The 23113-nt window shown below is 43.5% G+C and overlaps 1 protein-coding gene across 1 annotated transcript in view; it reads left to right on the top strand.

The window, feature by feature from the left end:
- The window catches only part of ELP3 (elongator acetyltransferase complex subunit 3), a 120283-nt gene extending 98661 nt beyond the window's left edge, over window positions 1-21622 (top strand). The window contains exon 15 of the mRNA XM_027549040.1: window positions 18693-21622. Coding sequence (XP_027404841.1) covers window positions 18693-18769 — 77 coding nt within the window. The 3' untranslated portion in view covers window positions 18770-21622. The remainder of the gene's footprint in view (window positions 1-18692) is intronic.
- Window positions 21623-23113: the final 1491 nt, after the last annotated feature.

Genomic DNA, 23113 nt, shown 5'->3' with positions numbered 1-23113 from the left:
TGGGAACAGAGCCACTGACTTGAACTGGATGATTGTAGGCCCTCCTGTGAAGTTATCAGACTCCCTGTGAAGAATAAACCCAAGAGCAATGGGATAACCCTCCAGCATCACCCTATTTTTAAGTTACCACAGTAGCTTCTGTTTAGTCTCTACACCTGCTTTATAAGTTCCCTTGTTTTATTCTTTGTTCATTTTTACTTTGTTATTTTGGTATAGTCATTTCAAAACAGGGGAACATTTAGGTTGCTGGGTAACCGATTGAATCTCCTCTCCTAGGATACTCTCTGTATGTATATGTTCCAAGATACTCTTTGATGGAGAATAAATGTGCTGTGTTAATGACTTGTGATAACCAGCTACTTTGAAGAGCTAAGATTATATGTGGGTAACCTACTAAGAGTTTCTTTTTAACAGAACAGGGGAAAAAAATTATCTTTGAAAGATGCAGGGTCATTGAGTTAATTGGCTCCTTTTCAGCCAAAAGAAAAACGTTTTCAAGCAAAAAAGGAAAGGTTCAAAAGAAAAACCTCTCCCCAACTATGATATCAGTGTGTATTGTTGAAGAGCGAAATATCACCATCCTGCTAAGAGATCAATGAGATGTAATAAAATCTCCTTTCAGTAGCAAGTAAATGAAACTAATGAATACATTTTCCTTGCATTAATGGTGCTAGTCATATATCAAGCACTCGATAAATGGTTGATTAATTGAACCCAAAAGCAATTAAAAGTTTTTTGGGTTTGTTTTTATTTCACTGATTTTTTTTTTTTCCAAATTAAGTGATCATGAATCATTATCTCAATCTTTTCTGTATAATCAGGAAAATCAGAAATTTGAGTATCAATGGATAGATTGAGCATATTTTCTCACTTTTTCCAACTTTGGCTCTAGGAATATGATGTGGGCTCAATTTTAATTCAGTAAAACACAAAACTAGCTGTGAAACACAGCCCCATGTAGTAAAAAGACAAGGTAGTAAAAAAAACAAAAGTAGTGTCAAAGAGCAGGAAAGAACTTCCAGGTTTCTAATTAATTCTCTTTCTTCAAACATGAAAATATCTACATTATTCAGTTCAGTCGCTCAGTCATTTTCAACTCTTTGTGACCCCATGGACTACAGCATGCCAGGCTTTCCTGTCCATCACCAACTCCCAGAGCTTACTCAAACTCATGTCCATCGACTTGGTGATGCCATCCAACCATCTCATTCTCTGTTGTTCCCTTCTCCTGCCTTCAGTCTTTCCCAGCATCAGGGTTTTTCCAATGAGTCAGTTTTTCACATCGGGTGGCCAAAATATTGGAGTTTCGGCTTCAGCATCAGTCCTTCCAATGAATATTAAGGGCTGATTTCCTTTAGGATTGACTGGTTTGATCTCCTTGAAGTCCAAGGGACTCTCAAGAGTCTTCAACACCACAGTTCAAAAGCATCAGTTCTTCGGTGCTCAGCTTTCTTTATGGTCCAACTCTCACATCCATACATGACTACTGGAAAAACCGTAGCTTTGGCTAGACAGATCTTTGTTGGCCAAGTAATGTCTCTGCTTTTTAATATGCTATCTAGGCTGGTCATAGCCTTTCTTCCAAGGAGCAAGCGTCTTTTAATTTCATGGCTGAAGTCACCATCTGCAGTGATTTTGGAGGCCCAAAAAATAAAGTCTGACACTGTTTCCACTGTTTCCCCATCTATTTCCCATGAAATGATGGGACCGAATGCCATGATCTTCATTTTCTGAATGTTGAGCTTCAATCCAATGTTTTCACTCTTCTCTTTCACTTTCATTAAGAGGCTCTTTAGTCCTTCTTAGCTTTCTGCCATAAGAGTGGTGTCATCTGCATATCTGAAGTTATTGATATTTCTCCTGGCAGTCTTGATTCCAGCTTGAGCTTCATCCAGCCCAGCATTTCTCATGATGTACTCTGCATATAAGTTAAATAAGCAGGATGACAATATATAGCCTTTACGTACTCCTTTCTCGATTTAGAACCAGTCTGTTGTTCCATGTACAGCTGTAACTGTTGCTTGTTGACCTGCATACAGATTTCTCAGGAGGCAGGTCAGGTGGTCTGGTATTGGCATCACTTTAAGAATTTTCCACAGTTTGCTGTGATCTACACAGTTAAAGGCTTTGGCATAGTCAATAAAGCAGATGTTTTTCTGGAGCTTTCTTGCTTTTTTGATGATCCAACAGATGTTGGCAATTTGATCTCTGGTTCCTCTGCCTTTTCTAAATCCAGCTTGAACATCTGGAAGTTCTTGGTTCATGTACTATTGAAGCCTGGCTTGGAGAATTTTGAGCATTACTTTGCTAGCATGTGAGATGAGTGCAATTGTGCGGTAGTTTGAGCATTCTTTGACATTGCCTTTCTTTGGGATTGGAATGAAAACTGACCTTTTCCAGTCCTGTGGCCACTGCTGAGTTTTCCAAAGTTGCTGGCATATTGAGTGCAGCATTTTCACAGCATCATCTTTTAGGATTTGGAATAGCTCAGCTGGAATTCCATCACCTCCACTAGCTTGGTTCATAGTGATGCTTCCTAAGGCCCACTTGACTTCACATTCTAGGATGTCTGGCTCTAGTTGAGTGATCACACCATTGTGGTTATCTGGGTTATAAAGATCTTTTTTGTATAGTTCTTCTGTGTATTCTTGCCACGTCTTCTTAGTATCTTCTGCTTCTGTTAGGTCCATTCCATTTCTGTCCTTTATTGAGCCCATCTTTGCATGAAGAGAAGAGCTCTCTAGTCTTTCCCATTCTATTGTTTTCCTCTATTTCTTTGCACTGATCACTGAGGAAGGCTTTCTTTTCTCTCCTTGCTATTCTTTAGAACTCTGCATTCAAATGGATATATCTTTCCTCTTCTCCTTTGCCTTTCACTTCTCTTTTTTTCTCAGCCATTTGTAAGGCCTCCTCAGACGACCGTTTTGCCTTTTTGCATTTATTTTTCTTGGGGATGGTCTTGTCATGAACCTCTGTCCATAGTTCTTCAGGCACTCTGTCTACTAGAGCTAATTCTTTGGATCTATTTGTCACTTCCAGTGTATAATCATAAGGGATTTGATTTAGGTCATACTTGAATGGTCTAGTGGTTTTCCTTACTTTCTTCCATTTAAGTCTGAATTTGGCACTAAGGAGTTCATGATCTGAGCCACAGTCAGCTCAAGGTCTTGTTTTTGCTGATTGTATAGAGCCTCTCCATCTTTGGCTGCAAAAAATATAATCAGTCTGATTTCAGTATTGACGATCCAGTGATGTCCATGTGTAGAGTCTTCTCTTATGTTATTGGAAGAAGGTGTTCGCTATGACCAGTGTGTTCTCTTGACAAAACTCTGTTAGCCTTTGTCCTACTTTATTTTGTACTCCAAGGCCTAATTTGCCTATTACTGCAGGTATCTCTTTTCTTCCTACTTTTGCATTCCAGTCCCCTATAAGGACATCTTTTGGTGTGTTAGTTCTAGAAGGTCTTGAAGGTCTTCATAACCTGTTCAACTTCAGCTTCTTCAGCATTACTGGTTGGGGCATAGACTTGGATTACTGTGATATTGAATGGTTTGCCTTGGAAATGAACAGAGATCATTCTGTCATTTTTGAGATTGTACCCAAGTACTGCATTTCGAACTCTTTGCTATAAAGTCTCCTCCATTTCTTCTAAGGGATTCTTGCCCACAGTAGTAGATATAATGGTCATCTGAGTTAAATTCACCCATTCCAATCCATTTTAGTTCACTGATGCCTAAAGTGTTGATGTTTACTCCTGCCATCTCCTGTTTGACCACTTCCAATTTACCTTGATTCATGGACCTAACATTCCAGGTTCCTATTCAATATTTTCTTTATGGCATTAGACTGTCCTTCCATCACCAGTACATCCACAACTGGGTGGTGTTTTTGCTTTGGCTCCATCTCTTCATTCTTTCTGGAGTTATTTTTCCACTTTTCTTCAGTAGCATATTGGGCACCTACTGTTATTATTAGGCCAGAGTTTTTCTTGCCTTTAAGAAGTCCAGGAGATAAAACCCAGTATATACTCAAAAGAGGAAGAAATTGTTTAATTGATCAAACATTTATTAAGTCACATTGCAAATTTCATGTTTTTTCTATGTCCAGTTGGAATCTCTAACCCAAGTTTCCCCATTTTCATATGCATGAAAGATTGATTTATTTCCCCCTTTAAATAAGCATTCATGTAGGTCAAATAACTTAATCTTATCTCTCTTTTTCATTTTTAAAAGTTGACAGTAAGCTGTAATAAGTAGACAGCAAAGTTCATTAAGTGCTAAAAAATGAATTGTTTAACCAATCCTCATTTAGGTCAAGAACAGAACCAACATCCAATACCCTTGTTAACCCCACCCAGTCTTAATCCCCCTCTCTTGCCTTGCTTTCCTCCTTCCCCCAGGAGCCTCTTTTTTCCTATTTTCTTGGATGTTTCTTTATATTCTATTCCGTAATTATGAATCATTTATATATATGTATAGTTTTGTGTTTAATTTTAGATAAGTGAGATAATTTTGGTGCATTTTTGTTCTGGTTATTTTGGTGCAGCATTGTGAGATTGGGTCACATGGTATGTGGCTGCGTTCATTCATTTTCATTGATTTGAATTGGCAGGATTCCATTATACAAATATCTCACAATTTACCTGTCTTACTCTTGCTGGATATTTGGTTATTTTCCAGTTGGGGTGGCCCATAAACACACATCCGTTTGGAATATATACCCAGGAAAGACATTGTTGGATTTCAGGGAATATATATGTTCAACTATAAGAATCTGCAAAGTAGTTTTCCAAAGTGCTAACATTTTTCACTTGTATTAGAATGTCAGTTGTTCAATATGATGTGTTTAAAACTTCATAGTTTTAATTTACATTCCCTGATGACTAATGAAGTTGACTACCTTTTCGTAAGCTTATTGGCTATTCAGATGTTCTTTTTTCTGCAGTGTCTGTGTATGAGATATATTTTTTAAAAAATCTACAAGATATTATTACTACTGTTATAATTACTGTTAGGTACAGTCAATATTCATTTAGTGTATTTACCACTTTCTTTGTTCTTCAGTCCTTGCTGCATCTAAGAGTAGTTTATTCACCTTCATTGATATATAGGATTCCATGATGTAGATATATGAGATGGCTGCATGGCATCACTGACTCGATGGACGTGAGTCTGAGTGAACTCCAGGAGTTGGTGATGGACAGGGAGGCCTGGCGTGCTGTGATTCATGGGGTCGCAAAGAGTTGGACACGACTGAGCGACTGATCTGATCTGATGATGTAGATATATCACAATTTACTTGTTATACTACTGAGGAGTATTCATTTGGGTAATTTGCCAATATTGATTTCTTTATACCTAAAGAATTTATTTTAGTAAAGTTCTTCTGGTAGCAAATTATTCTAATTTTAATTGTATGAAATATTGTATTCTGGTTATTCTTGAAGTAAGTTTCAGTGAGTATAGCATAGGGCTTGCATTTTCTTTCAGTTCCTTGAAGCTGTCTTCCCACTATCTTCTGCAGTCAGATGTCTGTCTTTGAGGATCTTCTCTGGCTGCTTTTATGATTTTTTAAGTATCTTTATTTTTAGATTGTCTTTATTTTCTCTAGTTTTACTATGATTCTAGATATGCATTTCATCTTCTTAGGATGGCTTAGGTTTCACTGAGTTTCTTTAATTGGTGGTTGACTTTTTAAGTTCCAAGTAATTTTCATTCTCTGATTCTATCCCACTGTCCCCACCCCGCCCCCCTCAACATCCTGGGACTCCAGCTAAACATGTCAGACCTACTCACTGTATCTACTGTGTCTCATGTCCTGTACCCCCACCCAGTTCTCTAAATTCTCCATGCTTTGTTGTTGAAGTTTCTTCTGACTTAGTGACTAAGCAAAAACAGTATAAAGTTAAGTCTTGTCAGACTCTTGCAGCCTCATGGCCTGTAGCCCACCAGGCTCCTCTGTCCATGGGAAGTTCTAGGCAAGAATACTGGAGTGGGTTGCCATTTCATTCTCCACTTTACTAATTAAGTCTAACCTACCATTAAACTCATCCATTGATGCCTTAGTTCTTAATTCTCTGATTTCTGGTATCTTTTTCAACTCTGTTACATCATGTTTTGTAGTTTCTTGTAGCTTTTAAACATTCTTAACTCCGACATCTATCTCCATGTATGTAGTAAGCAGAACTTTTCTACAATCTGTGTCAGATAATTTCAAATGTAGAGTCTCTGCAGTCTCTTTCCTTTTGTTGTCTTGTCTTGATTTGTACCTACCTCACTGTTTTATTATTTGCTGAGCTTTTTATGAGAGAATTTGCTCTCAGGAATACTTCAAGACCTCGATGATGGGCGCTCCTCACCTTCCTTGTACCGTAGAGACAGCTCTTCGTAGAGGGAAGAGAGATACAGGGTGTTGCAGCTGATGCCTCTGGTAGCCATGTGCCTCCTCCCATTCGACTTGCCTTCAGCCGGCCTTTGTGGATCCAGCTGCCCTTTCTGGGTTGGCATCACCACTGAGGCAGAAAAGGCTCTACTCCCCTGAAGCAGAAAAGGCTCTACTCCCTTCTCAGAGCTCACGTATTCTCCCTATTTCCTGCCTGATCATCAATAGCTGTTGGGTATTTTTCTAGTGGAAGCATTTTTAGTTTTGTGTACATTTTTTAATTATCTGCAGCTAAAAAGTTGGTCCTAGCCATTTAGTCTGCCATAAGCCTGAAGTCACCTCTTTTATAAGCTTAAATACTCCTAGGGCTTCCCCAGGTGGTGTTAGTGGTAAAAAACCCACCTGCCAATGCAAGAAAACTTCAGAGATGCGGGTTCATTCCCTAGGTCGGGAAGATCCCCTGGAGAAGGGAATGGCAACCCACTGCAGTATTCTTGCCTGGAGAATCCTGTGGACGGAGGAGCCTGGCAGGCTACAGTCCATGGGGGTCTCAAAGAGTTGGACACAACTGAAGCGACTCAGCACACACTCCTGCCTGGTCTCCTCCTCCAGTAGCGTCTAGTTCCCATCAGTGTTCCATCTTTGTTGCTTTCTTCCCCCAAACCTCTATATCATATGTGTCTTCATTTTAAAAAGGGTGACCACATTTGTCAAGTTATTTCAACAGTGCACCCTTCCCAGGAGCTCTCACATGTGTACGAGCCACGTCTGTTAACACGGGCAGGCAGTACAGAACTATGTTACCAGAACCCTGTATGTGATTATTCTGTTTTTTGCTGAGCCCTTGTTAGTGAAATGGAAATAAACCACTATATAAAACAAACATGGCGACCTTATCAAACAGAGGACAGCGAGAAACTGGACACAGAGAAGGTAAGGTGATTGCGACAGGTCAGCCGTCCTTTCCATGCTGGAATAAAAATGAATGTGCTGTTATCAGGGCTGACGAGATATTCACAGCCGAGCGCAAGGGAAGCAGGGTCGGCATCCCCCACAACACAGGCGCCTGGGCTCCTTGGGAACATGCCATGGAGTCAAGCTGGCTCTGAATTGTGGTTCCTGTACTTCCCAGTTGTGTGATCTTGAGTTAGGATGCTTTCTGCATCTCTCGTGCTTCCCAGGATAGTAATCTCAGTCTCGTTGGTGTGTGTCGAGCATCTAGCGTGCGTGCCTGGTGTGGATGTAAGGGCTCCAAACAGAGCGGCCCTCCTCTAGCTTTGTACTCTACAGTCACTCGGCTCTACATTTGTTGCTGCTTTTATTTTGAGATGGAGTTAGTCAGAATTGTGATTGTGTAACTGATTGTGATTCTGACAAGCGGGGTTGAGGCTCATTTCCTGCTTCTGACTTATTTTCTCTTTTAAAGGAAAAATGTGTTTATTTTCATCTTCTAAGCTTCACTCTGGTATTGGATTTACCCTTAGAGAGAAAGGGCTGTAGTAACGTGGAGAAGCAGAGTGTTGCAGTCTAATCAGGTATCACCTTGATTAGTTGACTTCTTTTGCCTGCTTCCTCTATTTATGTAAAAATAGAATGCATTTTTTTTTCTAATGCATATCAGTAGAATTTAAGGGCTTTACCTGGTGGTGCTAGTGGTAAAGAATCTGCCTGCCAATGCAGGAGACTCGGGTTCAGTCCCTGGGTCGGGAAGAGCCCCTGGAGAAGGGAATGGCAACCCACTCCAGTATTCTTGCCCGGAGAATCCCATGGACCGAGGAGCCTGGCGGGCTACAGTCTCTGGGGTCGTAGAGAGTCAGACACGACTGAGCACACATAGCACAGAATTTGAGTAAACAGGTTTGTTCCATTTTCATCTTTGATTTCACCTTTTTACGGCTGTGTGATTCCCTCCCTCCCCCTTTATTAAACAGCACTGATCAGCTCACAGTTAAGCTGCTCTGTGACCAGTGGCTGAGGCAGTTGGCCTGTACATTTTGGGTAATTTCCTCTCTTTCATCAACACTTAAAGTAGCTGAAACCGTGTTAAGCTAAAATGGTGCCCATCTTTCAAAGAAAGGGAGAGGTGATATGGAAGCAGAGGCATTTTTATCCACCTTGAGGGGCTGGAGCCTCGAAGGCATCTGGTGTCATTTCCTTCTCCAGGGGATCCTCCCAACCCAGGAATCAAGCCTATGTCTCCTGCATCAGCAAGCAGATTATTTACCACTGCACCACCTGGGAAGCCCCTGCAGCCCCAGGCTGAGGGTTTAATCAAAGGACACTGCTGGCTCTGGGTGGGACGAAAGGAGCAGAGGGCGGTCAGGTCAGTACTTGGTGGGAAAGCTGTTTCTGCATTGTGGCCTCTGGGCTTACTGCTCCAAGGCCGACTGCCAAGAGCACCCAGCTCCCAGTAAAGCTGGGGGAGATGCCTCCAGTTCGTGGACTGCCCCCTCCTCCCTGTCCTCGAGGCTCTGCTGCCAGCTGTGGGCTCTGTCAGCCAGGCTCCCTGAGGACAGCTGCACAGAGGTCACCTCTGCTCACCCCCCAGCCCAGGGACTGGCAGAGCCGCACGCAGGCCACCGGGTAGAGAACTCGCTTACTTTGGAGACAGCCCGTTGCCTGTCTGTCCTCAAGGGCAGAAGCCTGTGAGACAGCTGCCCACGTCAGTCCAGGAGCTCGGCTGACGTCAGCTGTGAGATGTAATTGCTTTTTCTTGGCTGTCTCGCAAGAGGAAAGTTACTGTGACGAGGAGCCTTGCTAACCAAGGAGAGCAGAAGGGGCAGAGCGTGGCCTCCACCCACCGCAGTGATGGTGCGTTTTCCCTTCTAAGCTGGCTGAGAATGCTAATACTTTTGCCAGCCCGTTCTGCAGAGGGTAGAAACAGAGGAAAATCTTTCTTTCAAGAAACAGGAGGCACAGAGAGATACAAATAGGGAATATTTTTGTTTAAGTAAGAGGTGAGAGTCCAGGCTGGCTAAAGGTCAAACTTCTCTTCCCAAAATACTGACAGCTTCCCTGGTGGGCCAGAAGTAGGCTTCCCGTCTCAGTGCTACTGATGTTACTGAAAATAAGGATCGGAGCTTGAAATGTGCTGCTGCTGCTAAGTCACTTCAGTCGTGTCCGACTCTGTGCAGTGCTATAGACAGCAGCCCACCAGGCTCCTCCATCCATGGGATTTTCCAGGCCAGAACACTGGAGTGGGTTGCCATTGCCTTCTCTGTGAAAATGTGCCTTTCCTTCAAAAAGGTACATAGCAAGCAAAGCCCGAATGCCTCTCCTCCCTCAAGGTGGTAATGGTTTCCAGGCCCCATCTTCTGTATTAGGGCAGAAGTTGGAACTGGGGAGTCTGTATGCTCAGTGGGACTTTTGTTGTTGTTGCGTGGGGTCTCAGTTACAGCGAGGGCTTCTCTCTCGTTATGGCACGCAGGCTTAGTTGCACCATGGCATGTGGGATCTTAGTTCCCTGACCAGGGATCCAACCCACATCCCCTGCATTGGAAGATGGATTCTCAACCACTGGACCCCAGGGGAGTCCCTCAGTGGGACTCTTAACTGAGGAGTGCTGAGTTGTACTTCAGTAAAGCTGTTCATTGACCAGCACACTTGGAGTGCGCCAGATCGTGGAACTTTGTGGTTGTCCAGGGGTTGTTGAATCCTGTACTATGTGTAAGGAGCAGCTTCTCCGTCACCTCTACAGCTATTTATGGTAGACAGATGTAGGCTGGGGCATGCTTGGGGAAGTAAAGCTCTCTGACCAGCTGCACATCTTCAGTCTGGTGAACTGTAGCCCACCGGACTCCTCTGTCCATGGGATTCTTCAGGCATGAGTACAGGAGTGGATTGCCATGCCGTCATCCAGCGGATCTTCCCGACTCAGGGATCGAACCTGCATCTCTTACGTCTCCTGCACTGGCAGGCACATTCTTTACCACCAGTGCCACCTGGGGAGCCCTCAATCTGGTTATAACTGGTAACACACACACACAGAAGTCGCTCAGTCGTGTCCGACTCTTTGCGACCCCATGGACTATAGCCCATCAGGCTCCTCTGTCCATGGGATTTTCCAGGCATGAATACTGGAGTGGGTTGCCGTTTCCTTCTCCATAACTGGTAAAGAAGATGGTAAAGATTACCGTCATTTGAAAGAGGAGATTTAAACTTGATTCCAGTGACTGAGCTGAGCAGAATCAAAAGGAAACATTGAATCTATCTTGTGACTTCATGTAGGTAGGAAGCTAGAAGCAACAGAAGCCTGATGGAGGGGTTGATCACTGTTGAAGCTGGGTGCTGGGTATTTGGATGTTCAGTCTACTATCGCCTCTACTTTTGTTGTTTGTCTTAAGCCCATGGGAAATGACATCTGTTTTGTAAAATTAGAAGTATAAAAAGCTAACCTCACACCAGTCAGAATAGCCATCATTAAAAAGTCTACAAATAATGAATGCTGGAGAGGATGTGGAGGAAAGGGAACCCTCCTACACTGCTGGTGGGAATGTAAGTTGGTGCAGCCACTCTGGAGAACAATATGGGGGTTCCTTAAAAAACTAAAACTAGAGTTACCATATGATCCTTCAGTCCCACTCCTGGGTGTATATCTAGAGAAAACTAATTTGAAAAGATACATGCAGCCCAGTATTCACTGGAGCACTGTTTACAATAGCCAAGACATAGAAGCAACCCAAATGTGTGTTGACAGATGGACGTATGGGGAGTGTGTCTGTGTGTGTACAAATACACAGTCACTCACATACATACAGTAGAATATCAGCCATAAAGAGAATGAAATACTGCCATTTGCAGCAACATGCATGGACCTATGTAGATGATCATCCTAAGTGAGATCGGAAAGAGACAGCACGTCCATGTGCGATTTTAAAAAATGATACAAATGAACTATTTCAGAGAAAACAAATGTGTGGTTACTAAGTGGGGAAGGGATAAAGTAGGAATATGGGATTAACAGATACACACTATATAAGAGAGCTGTCCAACAAGGACCAACTGTACCTCACAGGGAACTGTACTCAACATCTGTATGTGTGTCTATATAACTGAATCACTTCACTGGATACTTGAGACTAACACAAACTATAAATTAACTGTACTTCAGTTTTCTAAAATATCCAGTTATATTTCTGAAAATTTTAGGGGAAGCTCTACACAGTCAACAAAAACAAGACCAGGAGCTGACTGTGGCTCAGATCATGAACTCCTTATTACCAAATTCAGACTTAAATTGAAGAAAGTAGGGAAAACCACTAGACCATTCAGGTATGACCTAAATCAAATCCCTTATGATTATACACTGGAAGTGAGAAATAGATTTAAGGGCCTAGATCTGATAGAGTGCCTGATGAACTATGGACAGAGGTTCGTGACATTGTACAGGAGACAGGGATCAAGACCATCCTCATGGAAAAGAAATGCAAAAAAAGCAAAATGGCTGTCTGGGGAGGCCTTACAAATAGCTGTGAAAAGAAGAGAACCAAAAAGCAAAGGAGAAAAGGAAAGATATAAGCACCTGAATGCAGAGTTCCAAAGACTAGCAAGAAGAGACAAGAAAGCCTTCCTCAGCGATCAATGCAAAGAAATAGAGGAAAACAACAGAATGGGAAAGACTAGAGATCTCTTCAAGAAAATTAGAGATACCAAGGGAACATTTCATGCAAAGATGGGCTCAATAAAGGACAGAAATGGTATGGACCTAACAGAAGCAGAAGATATTAAGAAGAGGTGACAAGAATACACAGAAGAACTGTACAAAAACGATCTTCACAACCCAGATAATCACAATGGTGTGATCACTGACCTAGAGCCAGACATCCTGGAATGTGAAGTCAAGTGGGCCTTAGAAAGCATCACTACGAACAAAGCTAGTGGAGGTGATGGAATTCCAGTGGAGCTATTTCAAATCCTGAAAGATGATGCTGTAAAAGTGCTGCACTCAATATGCCAGCAAATTTGGAAAACTCAGCAGTGGCCACAGGACTGGAAAAGGTCAGTTTTCATTCCAATCCCAAAGAAAGGCAATGCCAAAGAATGCTCAAACTACCGCACAATTGCACTCATGTCACATGCTATAAAGTAATGCTCAAAATTCTCCAAGCCAGGCTTCAGCAATATGTGAACCGTGAACTTCCTGATGTTCAAGCTGGTTTTAGAAAAGGCAGAGGAACCAGAGATCAAATTGCCAACATTCGCTGGATCATGGAAAAAGCAAGAGAGTTCCAGAAAAACATCTATTTCTGCTTTCTTGACTATGCCAAAGCCTTTGACTGTGTGGATCACCATAAACTGTGGAAAATTCTTCAAGAGATGGGAATACCAGACCACCTGACCTGCCTCTTGAGAAACCTATATGCAGGTCAGGAAGCAACAGTTAGAACTGGACATGGAACAACAGACTGGTTCCAAATAGGAAAAGGAGTACATCAAGGCTGTATATTGTCACCTTGCTTATTTAACTTCTATGCAGAGTACATCATGAGAAACGCTGGGCTGGAAGAAGCACAAGCTGGAATCAAGATTGCCGGGAGAAATATCAATCACCTCAGATATGCAGATGACACCACCCTTATGGCAGAAAGTGAAGAGGAACTCAAAAGCCTCTTGATGAAAGTGAAAGTGGAGAGAGAAAAAGTTGGCTTAAAGCTCAACATTCAGAAAACGAAGATCATGGTATCTGGTCCCATCACTTCGTGGGAAATAGATGGGGAAACAGTGTCAGACTTTTTTTGGGCTCCAAAATCACTGCAGATGGTGACTGCAGCCATGAAATTAAAAGACGCTTACTCCTTGGAAGGAAAGTTATGACCAACCTAGATAGCATATTGAAAAGCAGAGACATTACTTTGCCAACAAAGGTCCGTCTAGTCAAGGCTATGGTTTTTCCTGTGGTCATGTATGGATGTGAGAGTTGGACTGTGAAGAAGGCTGAGTGCCAAAGAATTGATGCTTTTGAACTGTAGTGTTGGAGAAGACTCTTGAGAGTCCCTTGGACTGCAAGGAGATCCAACCAGTCCATTCTGAAGCAGATCAGCCCTTGGATTTCTTTGGAGGGAATGATGCTGAAGCTGAAACTCCAGTACTTTGGCCACCTCATGGGAAGAGTTGACTCATTCGAAAAGACCCTGATGCTGGGAGGGATTGGGGGCAGGAGGAGAAGGGGACGACAGAGGATGAGATGGCTGGATGGCATCACTGACTCAATGGACGTGAGTCTGAGTGAACTCCGGGAGTTGGTGATGGACAGGGAGGCCTGGCGTGCTGTGATTCATGGGGTCTCAAGGAGTCAGACACAACTGAGCGACTGAACTGAACTGAACTGAATAATTGTATAAATCAGGGAGCTACTGTTTAATAGATATAGACTTTCAGTTTTACTGCTGTAGACTGGATGGTGGTGAGGGTTGAACAACAGTATGAAGCTCCTTAATCCCAGTAAACTGTACAGTTAAAAATGGTTAAAATGATGTTTATCTCATGTATTATTACAGTGCGCCAAAGTACCAAACAAAATGGCTTACACCAAACAGAAAACATTTTTCACAACAGCTTCCTAGGTAAGCAGCTTTAAGATTGGCTACTTCATGATTCAACAGCATCAAAAAGGACCCAGGTTGTCTTCAGCTGCCCACTCTGCCAGCCTCCACCCACCTGCTTCATCCTTAGGCAACTCCCTCATAAGCTACCTGCCCCAGCCAGAAATTTCTTTCTAACAGACTCACAGATACAGAGAACACCCTAGTGGTCACCACTGGGGAGAGGCAAAGTAGGGGTAGGGAACTAAGAGGCACAAAGCACCACGTATGGAATAAATAAGCCAAAAGGATATATTGTATAGCACAGGGCATATAGGCAATATTTTATCATAACTGTAAATAGAGTACGGTTTAAGAATTTTGAGTCACTCTGTTGTACGTGTGCAACTAGTATACTTCAATTAAGAAAAAAGGAAAATTAATTTCTTTCCAAAAGAACATTCATGAAAAGAGACCATCTAAGAGCAAGAAAGGCTTCCAGAACCATCACATATCACTCAGCATCCCCACTTGAATGTCTTAACAGCCGTTTCACCTGCAGCACGGCCAAAGCCAAGCTCCTGGTGTCCTCCCCGCCACTTCTCCCAGCATCTTTCAGTCTCACTAACTGGCAATTCATTCTTTCTCCAAATCTATCCTTACTCAGCCAAAAACCTTAGAGTCATCTTAGGCCCCTCTCTTCACATCCATCAGCAGATTCTTCTAACTCTCCCTTTTAAGTATTTCAAGATTCCAGCCACTCTTCACCACTATGATTCTGCTTTGAGGCACCTCCATCTCCTACCTGGATTGTTGCAATAGCTTCTTAACTGGTCTCCCTGTTTCTGCCCTTGGTTGTGTGTATGCGTGCTTAGTCGCTCAGTTCGGTTCAGTTCAGTCGTTCAGTCGTGTCCAACTCTCTGCGGCCCCATGGGCTGTAGCCCACCAGGCTTCTCTGTCCATGGAATTTCCCAGGAAAGAATACTAGAGTGGGTTGCCATTTCCTCCTCCAGGGGATCTTTGCGACCCAGGGATTGAACCCTGGTCTCCTGCATTGCAGGAGATTGTTTTACTATCTGAGCCACCAGGGAAGCTGCCCCCTGCCCATGGTTACTTACTTACTGAACAATACGTGCAGGCATTGCTCCGGGTACTAGCAATTCTGCAGGCAAAACCCTGCCCTCCTGGAACTTTGCTTCTGTTCTCAAAATAGCATTCAGAGCCATCTCTTTCAAAGGTAAGTCAGTCATGTCATTTTTCTGATCAGAATCCTTAATTTATGCTACAGTCTGTGCTTTGCAGCTGAAGTGAGGAAAAGCTCGTTTTAATCTTAGGGTGCCTCTGCCAAACGCTGTCATGTCACAGAGCAAAGTTCAGTTTGAATGCAAACTTTAAAGTGGAAGAAAGGATGACAAAAGTCATTTCTAGCATGTTTGTGTGTTTCTAGAATTCTAGAAATAGAAAGCTCTGCGTTGATGACTTCAGAGACATTTCTGTGATACACTGATCCCTCTGGTAATGGTTTCTTAGCCACCTACCTCTCATCCTTTTTCCTTATTTTGTTGAATTCTTTATATAAACAGAGCTGTCAAAACTCATGGAACATCTATTAAATGGATATACACCCTCATGGGATTTTTTTTTAATTGAACTATAATGTATGTACATGAATAAAGTACAGTGTTTTCAGTATACCATGTAATTTGTGTGTATGTGTAAGTTCCCATGTATTAAATAACTTCTAACCCAGATCAAGATACACCATTTTCAGCATTCCAGAACACTCCCTTGTTCCATCTGTCAATCCTTATTGTCTTCCAAATATAACCAGTATTCTGACCTTTATCACCATAAAATTAGTCTTGTCTGTTTCTGAACTTTTCATTGATGGACTCATATATCTAGTTTCTTTTGTGCAAAATTAGATCTGCGAGATTCGTCCATGGTGTTGGAGGTAGCTCTAGTTCCTGCTTTCCTGTTGCCCTATTAGTATTCCATTGTGTGAACATCCTGTACTCTATCCATTCTACTATTGATCGATATTTGGATTATTTCCTGTTTTGGATGTTATGAGTATCCTGTCTTTTGTTGGCTATAAGCATTTGTTTCTCTTTTCACTCTGGGAATGTGATTGCTGGGACATAGGACCTGCTTACAGATACAGAACTTCAGGAGATAATGCAAACACTAAAGTGGTTATACCCTCTGAGGGGGACTTCCCAGGTGGCGCTAGTGGTAAAGAACCCGACTGCCAGTGTAGGAGACATAAGAGACTTGAGTTCGATCCCTGGGTCAGGAAGATCCCCTGAAGGAGGGCATGGCAACCCACTCCAGTATTCTCACCTGGAGAATCCCATGGACAGAGGATCCTGGCGGGCCATGGCCCATGGGATTACAGAGTTGGACAGGACTGAAGTGACTTAGCACGCACGCACCTACCCTCTGAGAGGTATGAGATGTCTTCCTGGATCCAGTGGGTCTGAGCAGCCTGACCCATTATTTGTTCATGCTTCTGTCTTCCCCCAGCTCTACCCCAAACCACAGTGTTGAACAGAAATGATGATTAGAACACAAAGACAAGGTGAAATTGTACAAGACGCAATATCAGTAATCCTGGGAAATTCTCCAGTGACCTCTTACCACAGGACAATTCTGTTGTTACCTCCATCACATCAGTTCAGTTCGGTTTTCATAATACTTGAAAGATTTTGAAAAGGGATGGGAAACAAAACACGATGGGGAGACTGTTCCTAAATAGCAAATGTTTGGGCTAAAGAATGAGGTTAGACTGGAGAGGGCTAGCAGTGGCCTGATTTCACACACAATATTGATCACTAGGAATACAAAGTGACGAACAAGATACATAGAGCTTCCACCACAGGGGGAGGTCAACCAGCATCACAGTGCCCCGTGGTGAGAGCTGTGGGGCAAAGCACTGAAAAGAAGAATGCCAGTGTCTTCCTTTACGTTACACAGAGTAAGACCACAACACTACTGACAGCAGAAGTAGTGTTTCCCACACATCATGTGATTCCGTAGCACCAGCTGGGTGGCCTACAGTTAACTCAGTTCTCACACTAGCTCCCTGGAGATCGTGTCAGACCCCACAGGTTACATGTTCGGTCCCCAAGACCACCCCCACTTTGGATGCGAATCGCAAGTCTAGGTTGTCAGTGTGCCTCTGACCAACCAGTTCCAGATCAGAGGATCCCACGTCCCTCCCCAGGGTTTAATTCATTTGCTAGAGGGCACAGCATGGGCCAAGCCTGGAAGATAGGTAAAGAGCCAGACATACAGGGAACTTAAAACTTCCCCAAGGCTGAAGCATAGTGTTTCCAGGGAGAATGAAGCTAGAAAAACCATCAGCTGTCAGATCATTAGAAGTTTTAAAATACTAACAGCAGCCAGTGTTTCAGAAGAAACAACTCTTTCCAGACTCTTGGACTTAAGCACATCTCAAGGACCATCTCATTTACTATTCACCATCCTTAAGACACAGGTACATTATTACAGATGATAAAATGTAGGTTCAGGGAAATTAAATAATTGGCCAAAGCCACAGCCCTTAAAACGACAGGTCTAGGCCTTAAACCCATGTCTAACTGATCAAAAGCCCATACTCTTAACCACTCATATAGATAATTGGAGAAGGAAATGGCAACCCACACCAGTATTCTTGCCCAGAGAATCCCGTGGACGGAGGAGCCCGGTGCGCTGCCGTCTGTGGGGTCGCACAGAGTCGGACACGACTGAAGCGACTTAGCAGCATATAGATAATACCGCATAAACCACACTTTATCCTCCTGGGAGCTCAGCTTCTTATATGTGTTCGTGTTTTATTAGAGAGATACCATTTACAATAATTTTCTCAAATGGAAGTAATATATAGATTCCTTTTCAAGAAGAAAAAGTTTACAGACCTTTAGTAGTTGACTTAAATCAGCTAATGTTCCTTAAAACGTAGGCAAATAAAAAGTCAGCGTAAGTTCCTGGTGCTTAAATTGCTTGTATATCAAAATAAATACACCAAATTAATACCCCCCAAAACCTATAAAACAAGGTGCAAATTAAGTACCACTAATTTAACGTCACTGACATTGTTTTGCAGAAATGGTTGCTCTGGAGGAGTGGCACTGACACTTCTCTGGGTCAGGGCATCGAGGCTGCAGAGACCCCACGTCCCACACCTGTCCTCTTGTTCAGCCTCCCAGGAAACCATGACGCTGTCTGGCTTCACTCGGAGTGTGGAGATCACACACTTTAGGTCCACCACTCGCCATTCACCTGTAACATCTAAAGCCGTGCTGCGTGGTCCCCACAGGGTTGTAAACCCATCAGCTCTGAAATACAGTTTCTATGCTTTAATGCAACTTGAGTTCAGAATTTATAACAGTTCCAGACTTACTAAAATGAGATTCAATCTGGAATGGACTTTGGTCTGTGAGTGAGTGGGAGGCTGAAGGAGGACAACTCAGAGGGACTCATGTGCTGGCTGTTGAGCTACTAAGGTTACACTTGGGCTTCCCAGGTGGTAGCAGTTGTAAAGAACCCGCCCAACAATGCCAGAGACATGAGAGATGCGGGTTCGATCCCTAAGTCAGGAAGATCCCCTGGAGGAGGAAATGGCAGCCCCCTCCAGCATTCTTGCCTGGAGAAACCCATGGACAGAGGAGCCTGGTGGGCTATAGTCCATTGGGTCACAGAGAGTCAGACATGACCAAGTGACTTAGCACACACGCAAAGTTAAGCTTAATAGAGACTCTGACTTCTGTTTTTTCTGCTTCTTCACAGGGGTCGGCACCAGGAATTATTACAGAAAGATTGGCTACAGATTGCAAGGTCCATACATGGTAAAGACGCTAGAATAACACCACACCAGTCCACCTGGAGGCATCTCCTACCTGGCAGGAAACCAATCCAGGATGTCTTGAAAACTCAGCACAGAGGCTGAGCAAAGCAAATGGACCTCCCTGAGCCCCTGGCAGGAGGCTCCCCCTCGCCCTGAAGCCTGGAAACCTTGCTCAGGGCTGGGTCGGGCTTCTGCTGACCAAGCCCATGGAGCCTGGACACTCAGAGCCCCCCACACCACCCGCTCCTGCATGTTCTCAAGATGTCATCTGTTTTCAAGGCTTAACTCCTGTATCTAGTTTCTCGGTTTTGCATGAGACTTGCAAGTGACCTAACCGTCATGACTCAGGCAAAGAGACAAAAAGCAAGTTAATCAACTCATTTGGACACCACGATTCATGAACTAAAACTGGCTATGTCACTTAAGGAGTAAACTTAGGGGTAGGTTATTTATGTAGAGTATAGACAAAGAGTTGTGTCGGGATCGTGTGAAAGCTGTCAGACGTTGATCTCTGTCCTGTTGCTATAATACGTACGCATTCCAGCACTAGTTTAAAAACTGAGCTTTCGTTTTAATGGCAGTCATTGTGGTTCCTGTGCTGCTGTTTGAAATATCTGTGATGGGGAGAGAACAGGTGAGGGTTCAAGCTTGAAACCAGCCTTTCTCAGTTCACTGGCTGCCATCTACAAAGGGCCATTACAGACATCCATTTATTTCAGGATTTTGATTGCCTGTACTTCTCACATTTGACAACTGCTAAACACCGTGGGCAGCACTTTCGCCCAGAGAAGCATTTGGCATCCCCGTTGGTCTGTCCTGAGCAGGCAGTCTGCCGCACGCACGTCTGAGCTTGTGTGTCCCTAAGTCAAGACACAAAGACACAGCCATTCTTCCCTGCATTTTAATTCTTTCAGTTTTAAATGGAGAAAAGTCAGAGTTAAACTCATATATGAAAGTTTAAAAAAATACTGGAAACAGGTCCAAATCTAAAAATAGGAGAAAGATTGGCTTTTTCAAAGCGTCATCTTCTAGGACTGCCTCTCTGTGACTTCCCAGGTAAGCTATTAAGGAGACTCAGCCTGGAGAGGGTCTGTTCTTAAGAGCATGGCTTAACCTGCATCCCTGGGATTCAGTGGCATTTTACAAAAAGTTAAGAGTAAAGGGAGTTGATGCCTCTAAATGTTTGAAAAATAAAATCTTCAACACACAAGGAAGAATCACATAAGGCTTTTTCTCTCCTCTCCCTGTAAACACGGTGACATTTGCCATGAGTTTACAGGCTTGGGTTTCTTGTCTCCGGTACTGTCCATTTCCTCCTGGGTGCTGTTTGCCATCTTGTTAAAATGCCACCAGGCAAATGGCATCGGCTCCCTTGTCAACTCGCTGCGGAACCGCAGAGGCTTTTCATGAGCGCCGTTTAGGGAATTCAGCTACTTCTCAGTTTTGAGCCAAACTGAGGACACTAGCCCCAGAGACAGCCTCTCAGATAACTGAGAAACTACCTAGAGAAGGATTGTTTTCAGTGCAGTCTTTAGAAGTAACAGATCAGCACGTGCACAGCCAGTCAGTATGGCCTGGACACCTGGGAAAGGAGTCTTATCATTGAAGGAGGACCTGCATGAGCATCACGGGAAGGGGGGCACTTAATCATTATTTTTAATGTGGACACTCTTTACTTCCAATCAGTGTGTCCTTTTCTTTACTAATTAAAGCAGACCTACAATGGATGTCAGATAGGTCACAAATAAGCTGCTCTAGTTAGCATGAAATTCAAGTTCACTCACATTTAAGCAGAATGACTTCCCCTGACCTCCAAAGACTGTTCTTGGCATCTCTGGTGCCTGGCCATTCTAGGGATGTGTGGTCTTGGTCGAATGGACTGCCTCATAAGGAACAGCAGCTAGGCGCGATGCCTTCAGCCTCAGCATGAAGCCTATAAAGCTGCAGTTTGTGTGTCTGATCTGTACTGAGCAGCTCCTTAGCAACCACCTCAAACCCAGTCAGCTAGCTCTGCTTTTGGCTTGAGTTTTTGTTAAATCACTTGGGGAGTTTTTTTACTTTCTTAAATCAAGCCCTTATCAAAAACAGACTGAAATCTATTTGCATTAAAAATGAGATTTTAAAAATTCATTATTGCAAAGTAAAAGAGCCTGGTAGAACTCACTGTTTCTCAGATTTGGGAATGAATGTGGATTCCTTTTAAAGAAATAAATTCCTACTGACCCAGAAGAATCCTGAGAAGTACAACTTAAAAGCCAAAACTTGTTCTATGAAGACATCTTTCAAATTGCAGCTTTTCATTTCCAGAGATTTTTATGGTATTTTTTAAGGTTATCATCTAATTAAAAATGAAATTTGGGGAATTCCCTGTTGGCCCAGTATTTAGGAGTCCGCACTTTCACTTGCCATGGGCCTGGGTTCAATCCCTGGTTGGGGAACTAAAATTCTGCAACTTGCAAGGCTCAACCCAAAAAAAAAAAAAAAGCCATTTTGTTCATAAAGAACTTAGACCCCTAACCTAGTAAAACAGCTCAAGATCTAGGTTCTGAAAACCTGGGCTCCTCTATTAACTCTGAAGTGGTGAGCAAGTCCCCTCCTATTTTTGAGCTGCCCTCTCCTCATTTGTAATGAGAGAACTGCCCACCCGTCAGAATGAACTCAATGTTCTGATGTGATCACATTTGATAAGATGCTGCATAAACCACAACATTCTCTGTATAAACCATCCTCACTCCAGTGAAGTGGCTTCTCAATGGGTGTGTGACCTCGAGCAAGAAAACTGCCCCTCAGCAAGTTTCCTGTCTGTAACATGGATCTGATAACAGTTTCTCCCTTGTGCAGTAGCTGTCAAGAATAAATGAGCTCACACGTGTCTATTTCTTTGATCAAGGCCTGTGGGACATAAAACACACTACAAGTACCGGCTATTATAGCCAATATCTAACAAGTGCAGTATCCTGCCTTTTTTTTTTTTTTTTTGGTATTTACCTATTTAATTACTCATTTGGCTGTACCAGGTCTTATTTGCAGCATGCAAAATCTTTAGTTGCAGTGTGCAAACTCTTAGTTGTAACATGTGGAATGTAGTTCCCTGATCAGTCAAACCTGGATCCCCTGCATTGGGTGTGCAGAATCTTAGCCACTGGACCACCAGGGAAGTCTATCTGGCCCATTCTAACATGAGAGTTTCTTACCTGCTGGCAGTAGAACCTGATTTTTTTTTTTTTTGCTAGAATCTCTCAATTTTGCTAGAGGCCAGTGTCAGAAGAATAGCATCACTGGGCTCTGAGGCCTTCTATCTGAGGATGTTCTGACTGGTCCTCTCTCGTTCATGTAAGTCCAGGGTTACAAGTTGTCAACTCCATACTTTGAGGGACAAGAAGCTAGCTGAGACTTTGCAACAGCAAAAAGCATTTTCATGTATCCCTGTGATTCTGGGGGCTTCCTGGAAAGCTGTCCAGCATCAGCGTGGACTGTGGTCTCTCCTGTGTGTGCACAGGTAGCCATGTCCACTTAGGGAGCCCCTGAGGGAGTCTGGCCACCTTTGAGGCCAGGGAGGACGAGCAGGGCCACCTGTGTGCGTCAGCATGTGTACCAGCTGTACCTCTGTGTCTCATCCTGTGATGGCTGTCCCCAAAACGTGAGCTTATGGACCTTTGAAAGAAACTGATTTTAACATAGACAAATAACATGTGTAACAGGGAGCTTCCTTGTGACTCAGTGGTAAAGAATCCATCTGCCAATACAGGAGACGAAGGTTCAATCCCTTGGGTCGGGAAGATCCCCTGGAGAAGGAAATGGCAACCCACTCCAGTATTCCTGCCTGGAGAGTCCCATGGACAGAAGAGCCTGGCGGGATCCCAAAGAGTTGGACACGACTTAGTGACCAAATAACAATAAGCCTGTAACAAGGGGAAAAAAACTACTTTTTTATGTCCAAATTACAGCTTTATCTCCTCCCTGTCACTCGACAAGCCTAGAACACCCTTCTGTCCACCTGGAAAACTCCTCCAAGTGGGGTAACTGACATCTGAGCCCCGCCACGTGCTGCTTTGCTATCTAGGTCACCTTCAAGGTCAATACTCATCTCCCTCCTTTAATAAATGAGGACACGGGCTGGTATCTGCCTCACTGGGCCTGAAGTTCCAGAGCCACCACCTTGCCCAGTGCCATCAGCACCAGCCCTGAGTGTCCACAGATCGTGTATACGGCCACATGCACGGTGCCCATGGAGCAGCCCAGCACCGCAACCCAGAGCTCAGTTACTAAGTGGATTTAGGAGATCCAAACCCGAGGCACCCACTTGGCCTTTCTCACTCCACCCCATGTTTCCCTTTTTAGGGGGGAAGATGTTTCCAGTCAG

Source organism: Bos indicus x Bos taurus, chromosome 8 (genome assembly GCF_003369695.1).
Source record: "Bos indicus x Bos taurus breed Angus x Brahman F1 hybrid chromosome 8, Bos_hybrid_MaternalHap_v2.0, whole genome shotgun sequence".
NCBI classification, from domain to species: Eukaryota; Metazoa; Chordata; class Mammalia; order Artiodactyla; family Bovidae; genus Bos; species Bos indicus x Bos taurus.
The sequence above is the reverse complement of the archived record's forward strand: the minus strand, read 5'-3'. Positions and strand labels throughout refer to the sequence as shown.